Source organism: Dermacentor silvarum, chromosome 8 (assembly GCF_013339745.2).
Source record: "Dermacentor silvarum isolate Dsil-2018 chromosome 8, BIME_Dsil_1.4, whole genome shotgun sequence".
NCBI lineage: Eukaryota > Metazoa > Arthropoda > Arachnida > Ixodida > Ixodidae > Dermacentor > Dermacentor silvarum.
The window spans coordinates 116629254-116648895 of NC_051161.1; the positions used below are offsets into that span (position 1 = coordinate 116629254).

Below are 19642 nucleotides of genomic sequence, written 5' to 3' on the forward strand. Positions count from 1 at the left end.
ATTAATATGCCGAACAAAACCCAACGTTTTGCAGTACAGACGGAGACTACCCTGTTTCAAAAGAAACAAAAGATTGCCGCCAGCCGATCGCTCTGGCCCTGACTACTCGGAGCTGCAAGCTAAAATAGATTTCTTTGCGTATAATAAAAATTTTTGTCTACCAGTACAACGTTATTCAGCTCCTATAAGCCACGCGTACGACATCGCTCAGCCAACTGTTCTTCGCTGAGGACCCGTTTTAGCGTCATTTTTACCTTCCCGCTGCACGCCATCGCCATTTTCTGCTCGCCACTGCAAGCTAAGCAAGACCAAGCGGAACAAACACAGACGTTGAAACCCTCTCCACTTCTGTGCACTTCTCGCCTTTTGTCAGCCAATTCGATACAAAAAACGTGTGGAGGCAGGCACTGCTATTGACTTTGAAAGCAAAGAAAAGTGACCTCCTATAAACGAGGACAGTGTTTGGTTGGGCTATTCAAAGAACGCTGTGGGTTACCGCCTGATGCTTCCATCGGCGGTACATAAGTATGATGTAAGGAGCTTGGAGTAAGATAAGAATGAAATTGCTTTATATTACATGAGCCTAGTATGTGCTTCGAGATCTTGATGCTGTAATGCGCTTATTTTTGTCACCAAGCGATGAAGGCCGGTGCACAGCAGGGGATTTAGTCCTCTTCCACAGGCTCGAGCAACTATTCCTCGAGCGAACGGCACGAAAAACTTCGAGTGCTTCAACGCAAGGTCGTTACACTTGTAACCTCATTAACGTTTCTGTGCCGGTGGTGGCAGCCTTGGCAGTCATGTCCTTCTTGTGACCACCTGCTGATTAAGAGTATGTGCACTAGAGGTTATGTGTTTGTTCTTCTTTCTTGGGTTTTACGCACCAAAACCAGTTCTGATTATGAGGCAGGCCGTAGTGAGGGGCTCCGGATTAATTTTGACAACCTGGGGTTTTTTAACGTGCAATACAAGGCAAGCACACGGGCGTTTTTGCAGTACGCCTCCGTCGAAATGCGGCCGCCGCGGCCGGGATTTGCTAGAAGACGACAAATTAAAAGCTCAGTTTTTTTTTCGGAGAAACAAGACAACACCAAACGTGAACTATCCACACTCACAACAATAACTAAGTATATCTTTATCTAATGTACAGTGTCAATACAATAAAACAAAGTAGTGAAACGTACAGTGCTCAATGCTAGTCAGCAATTAACAAGGAACACGAGTCATGGAAAACAGCCTAGAAACAACTTCAAATGCAAAAATTGGCTTTCGTGGAGTCATTCGCTGAGACGTTGTAGTGACAGTGACTGTGAAATAAATATTCAGTTCTTCGACAATTCGCTACCCTGTTTGCAATAAAATATTTAGTGTGCTGAAACTTCGACTGCAGTCGTTCCACTTGTCAAGTTCATCCATGGGATGGTTTTCGAAGCGTAGTCAGCAGTCAGGACCTCCCGAATGCCTGTTTTAACAAAAAAGCATAATTTTAATTCTTAAGCCCAAATATAGTAGGCTTAACACAAAGCAGTTCACCTAAGAATTAACCCGCTAGAAATGTTGCAATACAATGACAATGATTAACACGATAAATATTCACACTTGGTACATTCTGGTAGAACAGGACAGCAAAATGGCAACGATGCGGAGATGTTTCGCTGTTGAGCAATGCAGTACTGTACGGTGCAGTGCTGTGCAGAACGGTGCTGGCACAGCTTTACAAGTGGACCAATAGTCAGTGGCATATGGTTCGAAAACACATTTGGTTCCGTCCACGACAAACGCACCAGCCACAAACTCCAACCTCTCCGATTTCATTCTTCGGTTTTTAGTATATTGTGCATTTAATAATGCCATTAGAAAATCCCTCCCACAATATATTTTTGTGTAAAAGTTGAGTTCTATCCTTTATGGCAAAACATTAAGTTTACAAAGAAATTCCGAAATAAGTGAAGTGTTATTCAAAGAAACCACACAACTCGTCTTATTTGCTTACAAACATCGTGCTTTACTATGAACTTTCCTTTCCATGCCTCAAGTTTATTTTTGATTTGATGCCTAATTTGATGCCTAATTTGAAGCCTAATTTGATGCATTTCTGCAATTTTTGAAACCTTTAAAGTTATTACAATTGTTTTGATAACTGACACATTATAGTCAATTAATTGGCTAAGATATTTTGGCATGGTACAACCGCGATACGTTGCGAAAGAATGATCAAGATCTTGCGAAAAAATGCATTTGTTCACATTTTCAGCTGTAAATTTCGCATAGAGCTGGTCTATATAATATATTGTGACAGAGCGATGAAGAATACGTTTTAAAATGACTTGAAGACGACGACGCTCTGGACTTCGCGAGCTCACTATGATCTTGTCAGCCGCTGCCATTATTCTAAATACAGCGTAAATATATTTCTCACTTCTTTTCCCCGTAACATTTTTGGCGGAGTTTGCGGGCTCAAGCGCAAGACGGATTTACGCAGCGGGAACTCCTTGGCTGCATCTACCATGCCAGCTCAAGAAGAGGATGCTTCGGGCTCGTCGGCCCCCACGGCAACTGTCATTCTGGCACAACCGCGCTAGCCCGGCACCTTTTCCGGCACTGACAACACGGATGTTGAAGATTGGCTTCAACTTTATGAGCGGGTGAGCACGAGCAACCACTGGAACCAGACCGCCATGTAGGCTAATTTGATATTCTATCTCGCGGGAACGGCCCGCGTCTGGTTTCAGACTCATGAGGAGGAACTTACCACCTGGGACATTTGTAAACAGAAGCTCAAGGATTTGTGTGGCAAGCCTGTTGGACGTCATCGCGCCGCTCAAAAAGACATCGCTTCGCGTGTCAAGACGCGCACCGAGTCCTATCTCACATACATTGAGGACGTCCTCACTCTGTGCTGCAAAGTGGATCCGAGGATGTCCGAAGCTGATAAAGTCGCACATGTCATTAAGGGCAAAGCAGATGATGCCTTTCACCTCCTTGTGTTTAAGAATTCTTCTACTGTACAAGGCATCATTACCGAATGCCGGCGATTTGAAGAAGCCAAGAGCCGCCGCATTGTCCACCCATTTCCCCGCCTCCCCAACACGGCTGCTACGTCCACCTGCAAAGACCTCCGCAGTCTGCCTAGGCCCAATCGCTCTTATGACATCGTCCACATCATCCGGCGTGAAATCGAAGCCGCATCTCCTATCCCAACCCCAACCCTTGGCTCCGACAATTGCCAGGCCACCGTTTCCCTGATCCAGACCATCGTACGCCAGGAATTGGCCAACGTTGGCTTGACAAACGTCTGCTTCATTAATCCGGCCTGACTACGCTTCGTCCACCTCTGCCATGCGCCCTCGAAACGTGAATGCCCCTCCGCAGTATGGCAACCCGGCTGAATGGCGCACTCCAGAGGACAGGCCAATATGCTTCACTTGTGGCCGCATCGGTCATATTTCACGTCACTGCCGCTCTTCGGGGAATTCGACCCCTTGGCCCTATCTCCCATCCGACCGTCTGCCTCATGCTGCTTCTCGCTTCCCACCGCACACGCAACCAGTAACTCCTGGCGACACTTCTCGGCCCGCCCGCTCTAGCCGCTCTCCTTCGCCATATCGCCGCTTCTCCCGCTCGCCCCCATCGCGTCGGTCGCCATCTCCCAGCTCTTTCCGGCGCACGCTTTCGGAAAACTAACGGGTCTAGAGGTGATGCTTCTATACCGACCCGACGCCAAAATCCTCTTTTGACCCTGCCGACACATCGGAACCTCATCAAAGCGAACGTGGATGGTGTACCCGTTACGGCTCTGATTGACACTGGCGCGCACGTATCTGTGATGAGTGCTCAGCTTCGCCATCGTCTCAAGAAAGTCCTCACTGCTGCCCCGCCGCCTGTGCTCTGAGTCGCCGGCGGGGGAACGCCGGCCGTTATTGGCATGTGTCCAGCTCGTGTGAGTGTCACCGATCATCATACTTCTGTTTTATTCAATGTCCTAGAACACTGCCCTCACGACTTAATCCTGGGAGTTGACTTCCTCTCAGCCCATTCCGCCTTGATAGACTGTTCTGCTGGTGTTGTGCAACTCGCTCTATGTGTTGCTATTGATCGTGCTCCGTGTTGCTATTGATTGATAGTGCTCCGATCCGGCTCTGTTCCACAGAGCATATTCGCCTCCCTCACCTTGCCGTTACCTACATAGGTGTTTCACCCGTTCCGCCCGGTCCAGACGGTGACTACATCGTAACCCCTAACCCGGATGTCCTGCTCTCGCATAACGTCGCATTTCCTCACACCGTCATTACCATTACGGACAACACGTCCTGTCTTCCGCTAGTGAACTTTGGACTTTGTGCACAAGTTCTCCCGCGCGGCATATCACTTGCGCAAATCACGCCGGCCCGAGACTACCACATTTCGGGTGTAACTGCTGTCGACTCCTCGTGTGCAACTCGAGCTGTGCCTCCTGCCCCTTCAGACTTGAATGCTCTAATGAAAATGATTGCGCCCGACCTTCCGCCCCAGTTTGCCAATGAACTACGTTGCCTCCTTGCCTCGTACTGGGACTTATTCGACCTTGGAGACCGTCCTCTCGGACAAACATCTGTTGTCAAACATCGCATTAACACCGGGGATGCGAGCCCAATCCATCGGCGACCCTACCGCGTCTCTCCTACTGTGCGAGACATCATCCAACACGAAGTGGATAAGATGCTTTCTCGTAACATCATTGAACCTTCTTGCAGCCCATGGGCATCCCCCGTTGTACTAGTTAAGTAAAAGGACAACAGTTGGCGATTTTGCGTAGATTATCGGCACCTAAACAAGGTAACCAAGAAGGACGTCTATCCGCTACCACGCATTGACGATGCCCTGGATTGCCTCCATGGAGCACAATATTTTTCGTCTATAGACCTTCGCTCCGGGTACTGGCAAATTTCCATCGATGACATGGACAGTGAGAAAACGGCTTTTATTACTCCCGACGGCCTTCAACAGTTCAAAGTGATTCCTTTCGGGCTATGTAATGCCCCGGCCACGTTTGAACGAATGATGGACGCCCTGCTACACGGTTTCGAGTGGTCCATCTGCCTCCGCTACTTGGACGATGTGATCGTTTTTTCTCCGACTTTTGAGACGCACCTCAAACGCCTATCGACGGCCCTATCTGTTTTTCGTTAGACGAGGCTACAACTCAATTCGTCCAAATGCCACTTCGGTCGTCGTGAAATTTCTGTGTTCGGACATCTCGTCGATTCTTCTAGTGTACGTCCTGATCAAGATAAAATTCGGGCAGTGAAAGACTTTCCCGTGCCAACGTGCGCTAAGGACGTTCCCAGCTTCTTGGGCCTCTGCTCCTACTTTCGTTGGTTTGTCCGCAATTTTGTGGAAGTTGCACGCTCTCTTACTCAGCTCCTCAAGAAAGACACTGCCTTCATTTGAGGCAGTGAGAAAGCTGGTGCTTTCACTGAGCTGATCCGGCTGCTTACTTCCCCTCTCATTCTCGCTCACTTTGATGCATCAGCTCCAACAGAAGTCCGTACCGATGCCAGCGGCCACGGTATTGGAGCTATCCTGGCCCCGAAACAACAAGGACAAGAACGTGTTATTGCTTACGTCAGCCACCTTCTTTCCCCTGCTGAGAGCAAATATTCTATCACTGAGCGCGAGTGTCTAGCTCTCGTTTCGGCAGTGGGAAAATCACTGACTACCACGCTCTGTGTTGGTTTTCTTCCCTGAAAGATCGTTCTGGGCGCCTTGTCCGGTGGGCTCTGCGCCTTCAAGAATACAGCTACTCAATTGTATACAAGACCGGCCGGTTACACCAAGATGCGGACTGCTTGTTGCGGCAACCTGTCGACCCACCTGACGTTTCTATGGCCGACATTCCTGTCACCGTTCTCTCTTTGAGTGCTTTTCACGATATTGCAGCGGAACAATGCCGGGACGACTTCTTAAAAGACTTTATTCACCGGCTGACATCAACGACACCCGACCCTTCCCTTCAAATGTTTGAACTACACGATGGCATATTGTACCGCTGTAACATGCGCCCTGACGGCCCTGACCGATTCTTAGTTGTCCCTTCGCATCTGCGCCGGACTGTTCTCGCCCAGCTTCATGATCTGCCGAGTGCCGGTCACCTTGGCATGTCACGGACTTACGACCGCGTTCGTCGGCGCTTTTTTTGACCTGGTCTTTACCGTGACGTCTGCCGTTACATCGCTGCATGTGACCTTTGTCAACGACGCAAAAAGCCGACCACACTATCTGCTGGCCACCTTCCACCACTTGACGTGCCATCAGAACCATTCTTTCGTGTAGGCATTGATGATGTATGCCCCTTTCCTACGTCTGTTTCGGGAAATAGGTGGATTGCTGTAGCAACAGACTACGCCACCCGATACGCAATCACGCGGGCTCTTCCGATAAGCTGTGCAACCGATGTCGCCGATTTCTTACTAGAAAACGCCATCCTTCACCACGGTGCCCCTCGACAGCTCCTCACCGACCGAGGCCGCTACTTTCTTTCTAAAGTTGTTAATGACATTCTACACTCGTGCGCGACTAAACACAAACTTGCTACTGCTTACCATCCACAAACGAATGGTCCAACTGAGCGTCTCAATCGAACCCTCACTGACATGCTGTCCATGCATGTCTCCACTGACCATCGCGACTGGGACGTCGCAATACCATTCGTTACCTTTGCCTATAATTCTTCTCGCCACGATACCGCAGGCTTCTCTCCATTCTCCCTCTTGTTTGGCCGCGACCCTACGCTACCTTTCGACACCCTTTTGCCTGACAGCCTGCATTTCACATCAGAGTACGCCCGCGACGCCATACTCCAGGCACAAGAGGCACGCCATATTGCCCGACGTCGACTTGTGGACTCGCAGGAAAATCAGCGGCGCTTATATGACACCCGCCATCGTGACGCCCACTACACACCGGGCGCACTGGTTCTCCTTTGGTCTCCGTCGCGACGCGTTGTCCTCTCGGATAAGTTGCTTTCACGCTACTCTGGCCCTTGCCGCGTCCTGCGTCAAGTAACCGACGTCACTTATGAAATCGCCCCTCTTGACCCCACCGTGGCTCAGCCTCGTTCTGATGTAGTCCACGCCGCGCGTCTTAAGCCGCATCATTCAACCGCCTCATAACCAGCACCGGGTCGGTGCTTCAGCCGCCGGGGGTCATGTGACAGAGCGATGAAAAAGACGTTTTAAAATGACTCGAAGAAGACGACGCTCTGGACTTCGCCAGCTAGAGGCAACAACAACAACAACAACTATGATCTTGTCAGCCGCTGCCATTCTTGTAAATACAGTGTAAATATATTTCTTGCTTCTTTTCCCCGTAATATGAATAGTTGCGTATTTCATGTAATGACACCTATAAACTACTTCCAGGTATTTTCACCTGAGTAATGTTTTCTTTAGACTAGAAAAAAGTGAAATTTGGTACCAACTCCATCCATACAGTTCCTCTGACTATCAGAGAACTTTCACTGCAATAGTAGCCTTGGCGTGATGAATACATTATGTACTGGCAGTGCTTTTCTCGGGAGAACATTGCAGAAAAGCTTAAGACTTCCGTGTGCCCCTTTATTTAGCCACGTCAAACTCCCGTGTAAATAAATAGAAAGTAAGTCAGCATTTGAATGTTGATTGTTTTATGATCAAACACGCAAAATAATTGCGGTAGCCAGAAGTCATTGTTCAGAAAGGCAAGACCATTGTCCTTCTAGATTTTGAATAAGAGTACCACTTCTTTGTTCAGGATGCGCCCCATTTCGTTCATTAGGTAAAACGAAACCACCACCATGCATAGAAAAGTCGCTCACTTCCGTTGGGATGAAAGCAGCAGTGACATCCGTGTCAAATCATCTGTCATCATTACACACTGTCTAGACCACGTCACATAATGGGTGTCAGTGCTCCAAGCTGAAATTATCAAGATTTGCAAGCAATAGTTTCTCGGAATCGGGAAACTACGCTGCTTTTTTGATGAAACTTGATCCCAGGGAATAATAGGACAAATTTGGTACCTCAGTTACCAAGAACGTGACTACAGTACCTCTGTGGAATGTTTTTTGCCACTTCGCGTAGTCAAAGTACTTACTGTAGTATTGACGGCACTGTCGAGGGTTTAGTGACTACGGCAAGGCCTTAAAGGTCTATTATAACCAGCTGTCTAGGTGAAATAAAAAGTTCGATGGATCATGATCTAGAGCACACTAGAACAACGTTGTAGAAAAAAATCGAACTACTGCAACTCTTCTATAGTGCTGGCACACAATTCAGACGCCGGCATAATCGTACACGGGCACAGAATTCCACCGCTTTCATCCGCCGTCGCTATCCGTGATACGTGCAAGTGTTTGAATGACTTGAAAACACGCTTAGTGTCAGACCCTCTCTGCATCACAGAATTAAAAAAAGGCAAAGGACAGCAGCCTACAGGGATTCTTCGGGCTCGGAACCGAGTTGCTGCGACAACGGTATTATCCCGCAATGAAGACAACGACGTTATTTCTGCTATCCAGCTGTTTCTTCAAATGATTGTGCTAACCAACTAGCGGAGATTATTGGTTTTAGGGTTCATGGTTAAATACGCGGGGGGGGGGGGGGGGGGGGGCAGGCATTTCTTGCTTGTTTGGTGCGCTTGTAGGGTACAGCAATGTATATTTTGGAATTTGAAATAAACGGAAACAGTTTTTTTTTCGGACTCCCATGTCTCAGTAGACTAAACGTTTTATTTGCAAATTTATGGCTTTATGGAACTTTATGGTCACCGCCATTTGGCCAGAAGCTGATGCTAATTTTAATGTGACCGTAGTTAGCCGTTCAACGTTCGGTTTACCTTGTCCATCCGTCCCGTCACACTGAAGACATTGGTTGGCGGCATTTACGACACGCGACAATTTTGTCGTGGTTTGACCACCTCGTGAAAGAAGGCCGCCAACACACGCAAAGTGCTTCGAGCGGCCAGTCGCGCGGCAACATTGCGTGTATTCGATGGCTTCTTTCATGCTCGGAAAAACACATTTATGTTGCACGCATTGAGCAACAGAAAGCTGTATCGGGAATTTTTTATGTTGTTCTACAATCTTTTCATTGACACTTTTTATCAATTATATTTCAGAAGCTGAATTTGATTGATAATTAAGACTATATTTGTAATTAGGCGCAATGTAACGAAATTATCTGAGTATCTGTAAGCGACTGCAAACAACATTACCTTGGTCCTGCCCAGTTACATGGATTTGCATATTTTTATAGTTTGGCTCAAGTTACGTGGAACACCCTACATAGCAGCACTGCAAATGTACATGAAAAATGCTTCTACGGGTGCAAACTGCTGAGCTGATCCCCAAAGCTGGGGGTGCAATGAATCTTAAAGCCTCAAAGCGCGAGCTACCACGAGGGCAGCATGGGCTTACAAAGCACGCGGGAACTCGTGCGCTCTCGCTTCTACAAGCAATTTGTAAAATTGCGACATGACGCACACGGAAGATATTGTTCGCGCGTTCCATTCCTGTGTCTGTGGCCTAATGTAAACACGTGATTACGCTTTATAAAGTGAATCGGTGCTATGTATAGCGGCGCCCGCGCAAATCGTCTCAAAGAAATAGTTGATGATAGCGCGAAAAAAGTGCGCGTGCTTCTGTGGCCATCTCGGTAGAGAATCAGGATGTGGGGCTGGGCGAACCTATGATTCAGTGAGACACGCCTAAAGGGTCAATAATCGGACAGCTATAAAGGGTCAATAAATTAGTGTCTTACTCAGGCTTGGGTTTGTAATTCGCTAATAACCATAAACGCCGAGTCTTACCGTTGTTGGAGTTCTCTTGGGCAATTAGCGTAAAACAAAAGACGAGCTTCGAGTGCCGTTGGGACGTCTTCCATGATAGTCTTCCGTAAAATCATGTTTCCCAGCTCCTCATGATTATGTGAGATTCGTGCAGCATCTTTCTCGGGACTATTTTACCAGTAAACGAGAATGACATTGCATTTCAAAGAAATGTAAGAGTTGGAGTCTATAGGAGTTATGATTATATCGACTTAAACGTTCGAAAATTCCTTTAGGTTAGTGACGTTATAGTACCGTATCGATGCTGCTGTTTGGCAGTGAAGTTAGACAGGAAACATTGCCCTTTGCTTTCAGGGCGAATAAACCAACCCCTTTCGGTCAGATCAAGGGAAGTCGAATCTTCCCAACAGACGCACCCCCCCCCCCCCCCCACACACACACACACACGCGCGCGCGCAACTTATTCTTGCTCGTTTACGTTCAATTAAACATCTTAACCAACATCGAACACGTTAAATGCGATGTCTGAAATCATGCTGAGCATCACCAACATCAAAGATAGAAAGACACACATGGTGTAGTGCACGCTTTTGAGTAATTAAGCCCCCTTGGCACTGAATGTTGTCATAGGTACTTCAAGGTTAGCCTTTTATCTGTAGTGCTTTCATTCGGCTGTCGGGAGTTTTGTTTTCGCAAAATGTTTACACTTTTGGCATGGTACCCTGTGTCAATAATACGCGAGTCTGATAACATCGCGATATTATTTTCATTGGTGTAAAGCCTGTTTCACATGGTGCGTTTTTGTCTGCGAATTCGCAGCTGCGGGAAATAGGCCGCCGGACCCTTCGTGCGTGCGATATTTCAATGTTCGAAAACGCAGATGCGGTGGTAGCAACTGTGGCGGTGGAAACAGAAGACCAATAGGAGGCGGCTCGCTCATACGTCATCGCCAGTCAGAATGCTTAACGAGTATGCGAAAAACGCAGCTGCCGTAGATCCATGTGAAACGGGATAGCGAATTTCGCATCTACGGAAATCGTAGCTGCGAAAAACGCACTGCGAAATCGTACCATGTGAAACGGGCTTTAATCAGCCACCCGTTAGCACCAGACTGACAAGTGTCGAGAGGTGCAATTAGGCGTGGTAGGCCGCTCTTTAAAATTTTTGGGATTGCTTACTTCGATGCACAAGCAAAGCTTCGAAGAACTATATTATTAACTAAATAATAGTGCGTACTCAATTATTAGGCATTCATTGTAGTTTTTATCCATTCCTTCATGTGTTGTATTTATAGCGTATTGTTGTCAATTACTCGCCTATTGCACCGTTGTATGTACCTATCTATCACTGTGTTTATTATCATGTATCTGCCCCTCCTGCTTGGGCCAAGTTGGCCTGCAGCATTTTCAAATAAAAAACTATATAGAACAGGCTTGAAAGTAAACAGTGGACTAACCTGAAAAGTTTCGTCTACGGCTTCAGCGTCTGCGGAAATTTCATGACGTTTACTATGCACACATCACCAGCAGACGTCTTTTTTTTTTCGAAATTCTGCTCGCTTCTCGGAAAGGTCAGCATGCTGAAAAAACGGTAAGAAATAATTTTTTCACGGTTTGTGTACTCTGTACCTATTTGTAGAAGTTATAGTTTCACCATGCTAACGTTACTGCTAAGTGCCTCGTGCCTCAATCAAACCATTGTCAAGTCAACAGGAGAGCGCGACGTGGAGGCAGCTTGCGGTGAATGCGGTCTTTAGGCCGCATTTTAAAACTGGTTTGTTTGTGGACCGGTCTTCATCAGGGTTTACAAATAGTGGCACTTCGGCACTGCTAGTGAAAATAGCAGACAGCCCCCGTGCTTGGTCGTTCTTTAAAAAGATACAAGTCAGACTTTGAACCGAGAGAGACAGTATAGTTACAGTGATTGACGGCTTCTAAACGCTTTGACAGATTTACAGCAGCCTCATTGACAACGATGCAGAGCAAGAGGAAGGTGGATTCCCATGTTTGTAGGGCAAGGAAGAGAATGGGAGAAAGAAAAGAGAGATAAAATTATAATAAGAAGAAATAATAATAAAAGGAATAAGTCGGAAATGGGCAGAGGGGCGGAGAGTAGCCGCAGCTAGGTTCCCGTTGACACAAGGCAGAGGAGGAGAAAAGGGTCGTTGCGCTGCACCAGTGAACGTGTCGCCGTTGCAGCGGGCGAGAGGGCAAGTTGAATACGGTGTTGAGGGGCACAATGAAGAAGGGCCGCCGAAGCGAGACGGCAAGTCAGAAACTTGTGGAAAGGACCATAGTGTAACAAGGACCACATACAAGGCACGGCCCGGTCGGGTGATATTTGTGAGCAAGCTGAGGTTCGGAAAAAAATATATACGGGGGTTGCAAAACGAGTACGTCCTTGGGCTTACAGCTTTAGGGAACCTAGTAAGCGAGTCTCGATGTGAGGGCTGCTATCTATCGTTTATCGGATATTTGACACCACGTCAGAGCGCGCGGATTCCTAGCAGGGGCAATACGTCACTCAGAATGCCTACTTGAGTGACTGGACGAAGGAAACTGGATTTATTAGTGTTCCGATCGCCCCTTGAGGCGCAGGTGGAGGAAACAGCCAGCGGCGTCCAGCGTTTCAATTTTCGAAGCCAGAGCATGAATCGGCGCTCACCTCTCTCACTGGAGGCACGTCAGCCGCCCCGGACTCTCATTGATTCCTTAAGCGTCCGTTCAAATTTATAGATGAAAATAAACTCTCTTCGCGCCTGTGTTGGAAACCAGGTTGCGTGAGCACGATGCTCACGCGTTCAAAGCAGTGACCGCGCAGTCGGATGTACGTGAAGACGGGTAAATTCGAGAGACTTTTCACATGCAGGCGGTGGTTGTTGAAACACAGGTGAAATGAGTCTCTGCATGTCCGATATATTCCTGATTGCACATCTCGCATCAAATTTTGTACACGGCGTTATTGGAATCACAATATAGATTGTCGTTAATTTCATGTACGAATTCGGTGACTCAGCTGTGTCGGTTGTTGTCATGTGACGACCAACCTTGCAGCGATGTTTTCCATACGGTTGACAACCCTCGGTCACGTTGGGCTTCTGTGTCCTCGCCCTGACTAACAAATACCTAAGATTTTTGTATCTTCTATTAACTTTATGAGGCAGCCACTGGAAGATAGTAGCACGTCGGCTGCTCTGTTTGATGATAAAATGGCGGTCGAAAATGGCGTTCACCCGTGGAGCACCGGTAGTGTATCTGAGGACCAAGTTCGGAAACTGTTGGGTATTGGTTTTGTTCGCCATTGCTCCCGTTACATGTGGTTGATCTGAGTTGCGGGTGCGTTCAATTGCATTGTCGACTACTTGTGGAGGATATTTTTGACGCACAAGAGCGGATTGCAGTTCCTCCGCGTGTCACTCAAATTTTTGAGGACTCGGAACAAATTTTTCGGTAGCGGATCAGTGACGCGCCGTGGGAATTGAATATAGCGTTCTCCATGCCGTGCTCAAAGTTACCTTGAGATATTTGAACGTTAGAAGAAGGGGAACCGAGGGGCTTGATTTATTTAATCATAACCATATAACCGTTCCACTAGGTTGCACTACCACGTAGTGCAACGGACTAAAATCACGTAGTGCAACGCACGCGTAATGTGGAGGTTGTGGGTTTGGCTCCCGCCGGTGACAAGTTAGCTTTTCATTCACTTTTCTTCATCATTTTCTACATTTCAATTTCAACCACACCTAATGTCGCCGATGCTTTTTCCTTGGCTTCATTGTCTCGTGGCTTTAATGTGCTTGAGATATTTAACCACATCCTCTGCGATTCCGTAGGTTGGTGCCAGTAAATATCTGAATGACGTAGCGGAAAATCACCAAGGAAATCAGAAAAAAAAAGCGATGAGGCAGAAACACACAAAGTAACAGGAAGAGTGCTGGACTGGAAGGTGAGTAGGACATTAATTTCCATGACGCTTCACTGTTCGGCCTAGCCTACAAGCTCACATTGACCAATGATGATGCAACAGAACACCTTATAGAGCACAGCCACAATCACCCGCACTGCCAGGCGTGCGGAGGTAAGCCACACATATTCCACAGGTCTCACGCTAAATCGTCACCGTATTGTTTGATTCTCTCCCTTCTGTTTCCATACATTGCCCACATATCGGCAATCTCGACTACTTCCGCCAAACACCTCCCCCTCACGCTTGCGAGACACTTGCAGCACATTCGCCACATGGGGAGAATTTCCCAACCTCAAACGAACACCTAACGTCTTATCAGCCACGACAGCTTGGATAATTACCCGTCTGAAAAAATAAAGCTTGTCTCTCTCTCTATCTCGCTCAAACATAACAACACGCTAAAACAATATTATTGCTACACACGCCTTCACGTACCGCGGTTATATTCCAGCCTCCTTTGGCAAACAACCGTGACTTGAAATCTGACGCTTTGCTGGGGTCTACCGGTTTCTGGCCGGTGCAAGAACCGCTGGCGGGCGGGGTTCGAGCGGCGTCGCAGCGACCACTGCTGACGCAATGTCGGCGTCTTCCAGCCTCAGCGTCCAGACGAGCCGGGGAGGCCTCGGCTGGCTGCCGGCTACGGGGTCGCTGAGCACCTGCCACACCAGGCGGGCCACTCGCTGTGGTGACGAGGGTTGGCAATCCTCTGGTCGCACTCGGAGCTTGAGAGGCCGCCCATCCAATAGTCGCGTCCGCAGGCCGCAGTACGAGACCCTGGAAGTAATCAACGCCTCTGGTACCGGCATATTGCTATAGGAAGCGTAGATTCTGCCTGAAATGTGTTTTGGTGGACTTATTTGGGTACGCCACAAATGCTGATGCCCTCGACTAAAGGTGTAGGATTCTGACAAGACAATTCTATTGGCTCACATTCGTGGGGGCTCCTACTGTTGCGGATTTGTTGAATATGCTCAAAATACGAATTTCCACCCATATATGTGGCAGATTCTGTAGCCTAGATTCTGCGGCGCAGTTAAAATTTCATTTTTAATGTTAACGTAGACGCCACGACTTCCGATTTTAGTGCCTACGATGCCTACGACGCGCTAAACGTAAGCCAAACGTGGTTGTCCTCAGCGAGCCGCAATGCGCTTACCGAGCGGACGCGTGGCGGCAGCCCGCGGCCGCCGCGGTATCTACGCTGCGTACGGACCGCAACTACCAATAGGAGTCGCGTATGGGAATCCGCTTTACTAAGAAATAAAGCATCCAGAAGAGAGTGAGGAACATGGCTTCGGTTGAAAAAAGAGCGGTTGAGAGAAGGGTGACCTCGTGGTCCGCTTGCGAGCTTCACACACCGCGTACGAATGCAAAACTTGGCTGAGATGTTCACAGCAGCGTATGCGACCATGTTATTTCACCAAGCCCGAGAGGTGGTTCAGGGCCCCTTTAATCCACGTAACAGTCATACCCCCCCTCGCCTTCTGGCTTAAAGCTTAAAGGGGCCAGACACAGTCTACCGACTATTTTCACTTTGTCATTGTAACTTATAGTAGAGGGCACCGAGAGCCTATTTGGGGCACCGGGAGTCTAGTTTTTTTGTATATAAACATATTGGCTATACACACAAAAAATACGTTCTCCGCGCACACTTTAACTCGAAATTTCTATTTGAAAAGCTCCTCCCACCAACAGCTAACGTTATTTTCGTTTTTCTCCGCACGCTCCAGCGCTCAATTGCGAAACAGGGGCGTCGCCGCTGAACTCGGGTTTTTGTCCCTTCAGTTGCGCAGTAAAGAGCAGCGGCAGACTACCGAGACGCTTATGCGAAAATGAAACGAAGCATGGCGGCCATAACGTATTTCCCGCTTCTGCAATCACTTTCAGTGCTTGCAGTAAACAAAACATAGGCTATCAGTATCCGCTTCCGTTTCTAAGGGGGTGCCGTTTCCTGGGATTCGAGTTCATGCACGTTCGGTGCTGCCAGACGGTGCTATAGTGCAATTGGGATATAACAAAATCAAATGTGAAATTTTAAGTGTACTAAATGCGCTCAAAATTTGTCAACTCGCAGTGGCACGCGTAGGGTTTAGCCTGTAACGGATAATTTGAGCTGAGAAGTTTTGACTGCCATGGCTGCTTAGTTTCGCTTCTTTATTCTCCAACTTCGCAAAGTTAAAAATATTTCACTGATGAAAGATGTCATTTGTTATTGTTGGAAAAGTAGGCTAGAAATCAACAAAGCAGCATATGCCTCAGTCTGCGTTAGCGAAATCCAAAAGATACAATCTCCCTGAGTGCGGACGCGCCATAACAAACAAACGTCCATACATTATTATTATTATTATTATTTGATTTGTACACATATACACACAAGGACACAAAGGATTAAGGAGGGAGCAAGCTGACAACTGCCACCGAGAGGGTCACAACGCCTGCCTACTCCTACAGGAGGAGGGAATAGAGGAAATGAACGTCCATACATGAGCTGTAGGCAGAAATCACAAAATAAATATGCAAAGCGTGGACTCTCTCACAAGAGCCTGTCGTCACTAAAGAAGTGCGGCGAAGCGAAATACATTCCTTATGCATGAGGAGAAGAAAATAACCAGCCACACTCACGTGTAGCCGAAGCTGTCGAGGATGGCCACTTTGTCGATGAACCAGGAGTCCTTCCCTCCGTAAATCCATCCGCGGTATTTGGTGTATTTGATGACTATTCTCGTGATGTTGACCACAGCAGGGTGGGCGGCGACGAGCACCTTCTCAGCTTGGCCACCTCGCAGCTCCTGCGAATCACTGCGGCCGAGAAGTTTGCACCTTCAAGCACATTCAAAAAGACACGGACAATACGAGTGTATGCAAACAAACCTTGACGTCAACAAATGGTTCCATTCGAGATGGGGCGGCAATGTTACAAGTGTTTTTGAATAGACTAAGTGACAGAAATCCAACACAGCAAGAAACTGGGCTCCTTGGTGCTTGTTCATGTTATAATTCGCTGAGTGCAACTGCGTATAACTAATACCCAGGGTAGCACAAACCAGACAAGGCGCTCTGTCGTCCTTGTCTTGTGTGTCTATACCGTGGAGTTAGTTATACTCAGTCGGATTCAGGCCATTATAAGATGAAAAAGTAACAGAGCAGGGTGACGACACAAGTTTTCCGGCAACACCTTATGTGCTGTGGCTGACGTGGAGACGTGTTATAGTTGCTAGTTATTGGAATAAGGAAGTAGGATTCACTAATATTGTCGCGATGCACAAATCTCAGGAGCTTTATTATAGAAGCACCGCGCCGTACTCGGGAGAAGGAACCAGAGAGGCGCCAACAACAAGAATCTCTTCTTCTTCTCTAGATGCCCTCCGGAATCTCGAGCAGCCCGGTCGTCGTCTTTGTCGGCGCCAGGGTGCACTTGTGCACGAATACCGACGCGGCAATATTATATAATTAACAATTTTGGATGGATGGATGGATGAATAACTTTATTAGTGTCCTTTAGGGCGCGTGCTAGCGCGCAGCGGGCCGCTCCCACGTCGGGACAGAAAGGCCGAGCCTCTCCGCCGCGTCGCGGGCCCGTTGGACAGCCCATAACTGTTCTTCGAGGTTGGGGCTGCGTAGAACCGCATCCCAACGTGAAGAACTGTTGCTTTCATCGCCGCGTAACGCGGGACACCGCCAGAGCATGTGAGGTAAGCTCGCTAAGTCATTGCATAGTGCACATGTGTTTGTTGTCTGAATTTCGGGGTACATTTTGTGAAGAAGTAGGGGGTTTGGGTATGCCCCCGTCTGTAGAAGCCTTAGTGTTAAAGCCTGAGGTCTATTGAGTTTATAATGCGGGAGGGGGTAGATCCTACGAGCCAAGTAAAAATGCTTAGTAATTTCGTTGTACGAGAGAGGAGAGTCCCGATAGTCAGTACCCCCAACGTCATGCTGCCCGGTGGTACTCGTAGCTACGCGGTTAATAATTCCTCGCGCAGCATTGTGTGCCGACTCATTGAGGTTGGGCGGGGCACCCTCGATCTGTCCCATGTGGGCTGGAAACCAGATCACTGTGTGTGGCTTGATCTGCTTGCTTCCTAGTATCCCTAGGGCCAGCTTGGATATGGTTCCTTTGGCAAATGCCCGAACGGCTGATCTCGAGTCACTGTAGATTGATGTCCTCTTGTCGTCCAATAAGGCCATCGCTATTGCAGCCTGCTCTGCGGTCTCAGAGGACGTCGTCCGAATCGAGATTGCGTTCGTTACTTTACTTTCATGGTCTACGCTAACCGCAGCGAAGGCCTGTCCGTCGGCGTAGCGAGCTGCGTCTACAAAACTGTTCTCCGAAGCCCGTTCCCGAGCCTTTTCCAGGAGGGCCTTCGCGCGCGCCCGACGTCTTCCCACGTTGTGTTCCGGATGGACGTTTCGTGGGATCGGGGCGACAGTGATGCGGTCCCGCTGCTCTCGAGGGATGCTGCAGAACTTTGTTTTGACTACTGTGGGGGGAACGCCCAGCTCCTGCAGAATGTGTCTTCCAGCTTGTGTGGGAGATAGCCTGACGAACTGGGCCCTCTCCTGCGCTTCCGCCAGTTCCTCGAGCGTGTTATGCATGCCGAGTTGAAGTAAGCTTTCCGTGTGTGTGTATATGGGGAGGCCGAGGGCTCTCTTGATTGCCTTCCTGATTAATGCGTTCAGCTTATCCCGCTCCGATCTTTGCCAGTTGTGCATGGCCGCGACGTAAGTGAAATGACACATTACGAACGCATGCACCAATCTCACGAGGTTGTCTTCTCCCAGGCCTTGCTGCCGGTTGGCCACTCTTCTTATTAATCTGATGGCATTGTCCGTCTTCTTAGTGAGACGCAGCACTGTCTGGTTGTTAGAGCCACTCGACTCGACCATCATGCCGAGAATCCGGATGGCATCCACCCTCGGAATATAGCCTCCGTCGTTTGTCCGTAGTTTGATGTCGCATTCGGCGAGTGGCTTCCATCCCTTTGGTTTGGGGCCTCTGCGCTTGGGTCGATATAGTAGCAGTTCCGACTTGTGAGGTGAGCACCGAAGGCCCGTGGACTCGAGGTATCTCTCGGTAGCATCAATCGCCTCTTGCAGGGCCGTCTCTACCTGTCCATCACTACCTCCCGTACACCAGATGGTAACGTCGTCTGCGTATATGGTATGACTGATACCGTCGATAGCAGAGAGTTTCCTGGATAGACCAATCATGGCGAGGTTAAAGAGGGTTGGGGATATGACTGCCCCTTGTGGCGTCCCCTTAGACCCCAGCTTGATCATGTCTGAAGTCAGGTCCCCGATCTTTAGGGTGGCTTCTCTGTCTGACAGAAAAGATTTCGTGTAGGAATGGAAGTGCTTCCCCAGGTTAAGGCTCGAGATTGTGTCTAAAACGAACGAGTGAAGAATGTTGTCAAAGGCCTTTTCCAGATCTAGACCTAGTATGGCTCTCGTGTCCCGCGTATTAGAGTCAATAATGTGATGCTTGATGAGCTTCATCGCGTCCTGCGTCGATAGTCCAGCCCTGAAGCCGATCATGTTGTATGGGTAAATGTCGTGCTCCTCCAGGTAGCGAGAAAGCCTGTTTAGGATTGCGTGTTCAGCAACCTTCCCCACGCACGATGTGAGCGAAATTGGGCGGAGGTTATCGAGGCTGGGCGGCTTGCCTGGCTTGGGGATGAGAATGGTGTTGGCCGATTTCCACATTTCCGGAACTATACCACTGCTCCATGCTTGGTTAATGATGTCCTTTAGGAATTCGATGGACTTGTCGTCCAGGTTCCGTAGAGCTTTGTTTGTGATCTTGTCCGGACCCGGAGCCGATCTGCCGTTCAGGGCGTGGAGCGCCTGCCTGATCTCCTCAATCCCGAATTCTGCG

General features: G+C 48.4%; 1 protein-coding gene across 1 annotated transcript in view; it reads right to left on the bottom strand.

Annotated features, from left to right (window-relative positions):
* LOC119461635 (pancreatic triacylglycerol lipase-like) overlaps positions 1 to 19642 on the bottom strand; it is a 64478-nt gene that overhangs the window by 783 nt on the left and 44053 nt on the right. The window contains exons 8-11 of the mRNA XM_037723000.2: positions 16393 to 16569; positions 14206 to 14544; positions 11261 to 11383; positions 1 to 1462 (exon numbers count right to left, since the gene is read on the bottom strand). The exon at positions 1 to 1462 is cut by the window's left edge and continues 783 nt beyond it. Of these exons, the coding sequence (XP_037578928.1) occupies positions 14271 to 14544; positions 16393 to 16569 (451 nt within the window). The 3' untranslated portion in view covers positions 1 to 1462; positions 11261 to 11383; positions 14206 to 14270. The remainder of the gene's footprint in view (positions 1463 to 11260; positions 11384 to 14205; positions 14545 to 16392; positions 16570 to 19642) is intronic.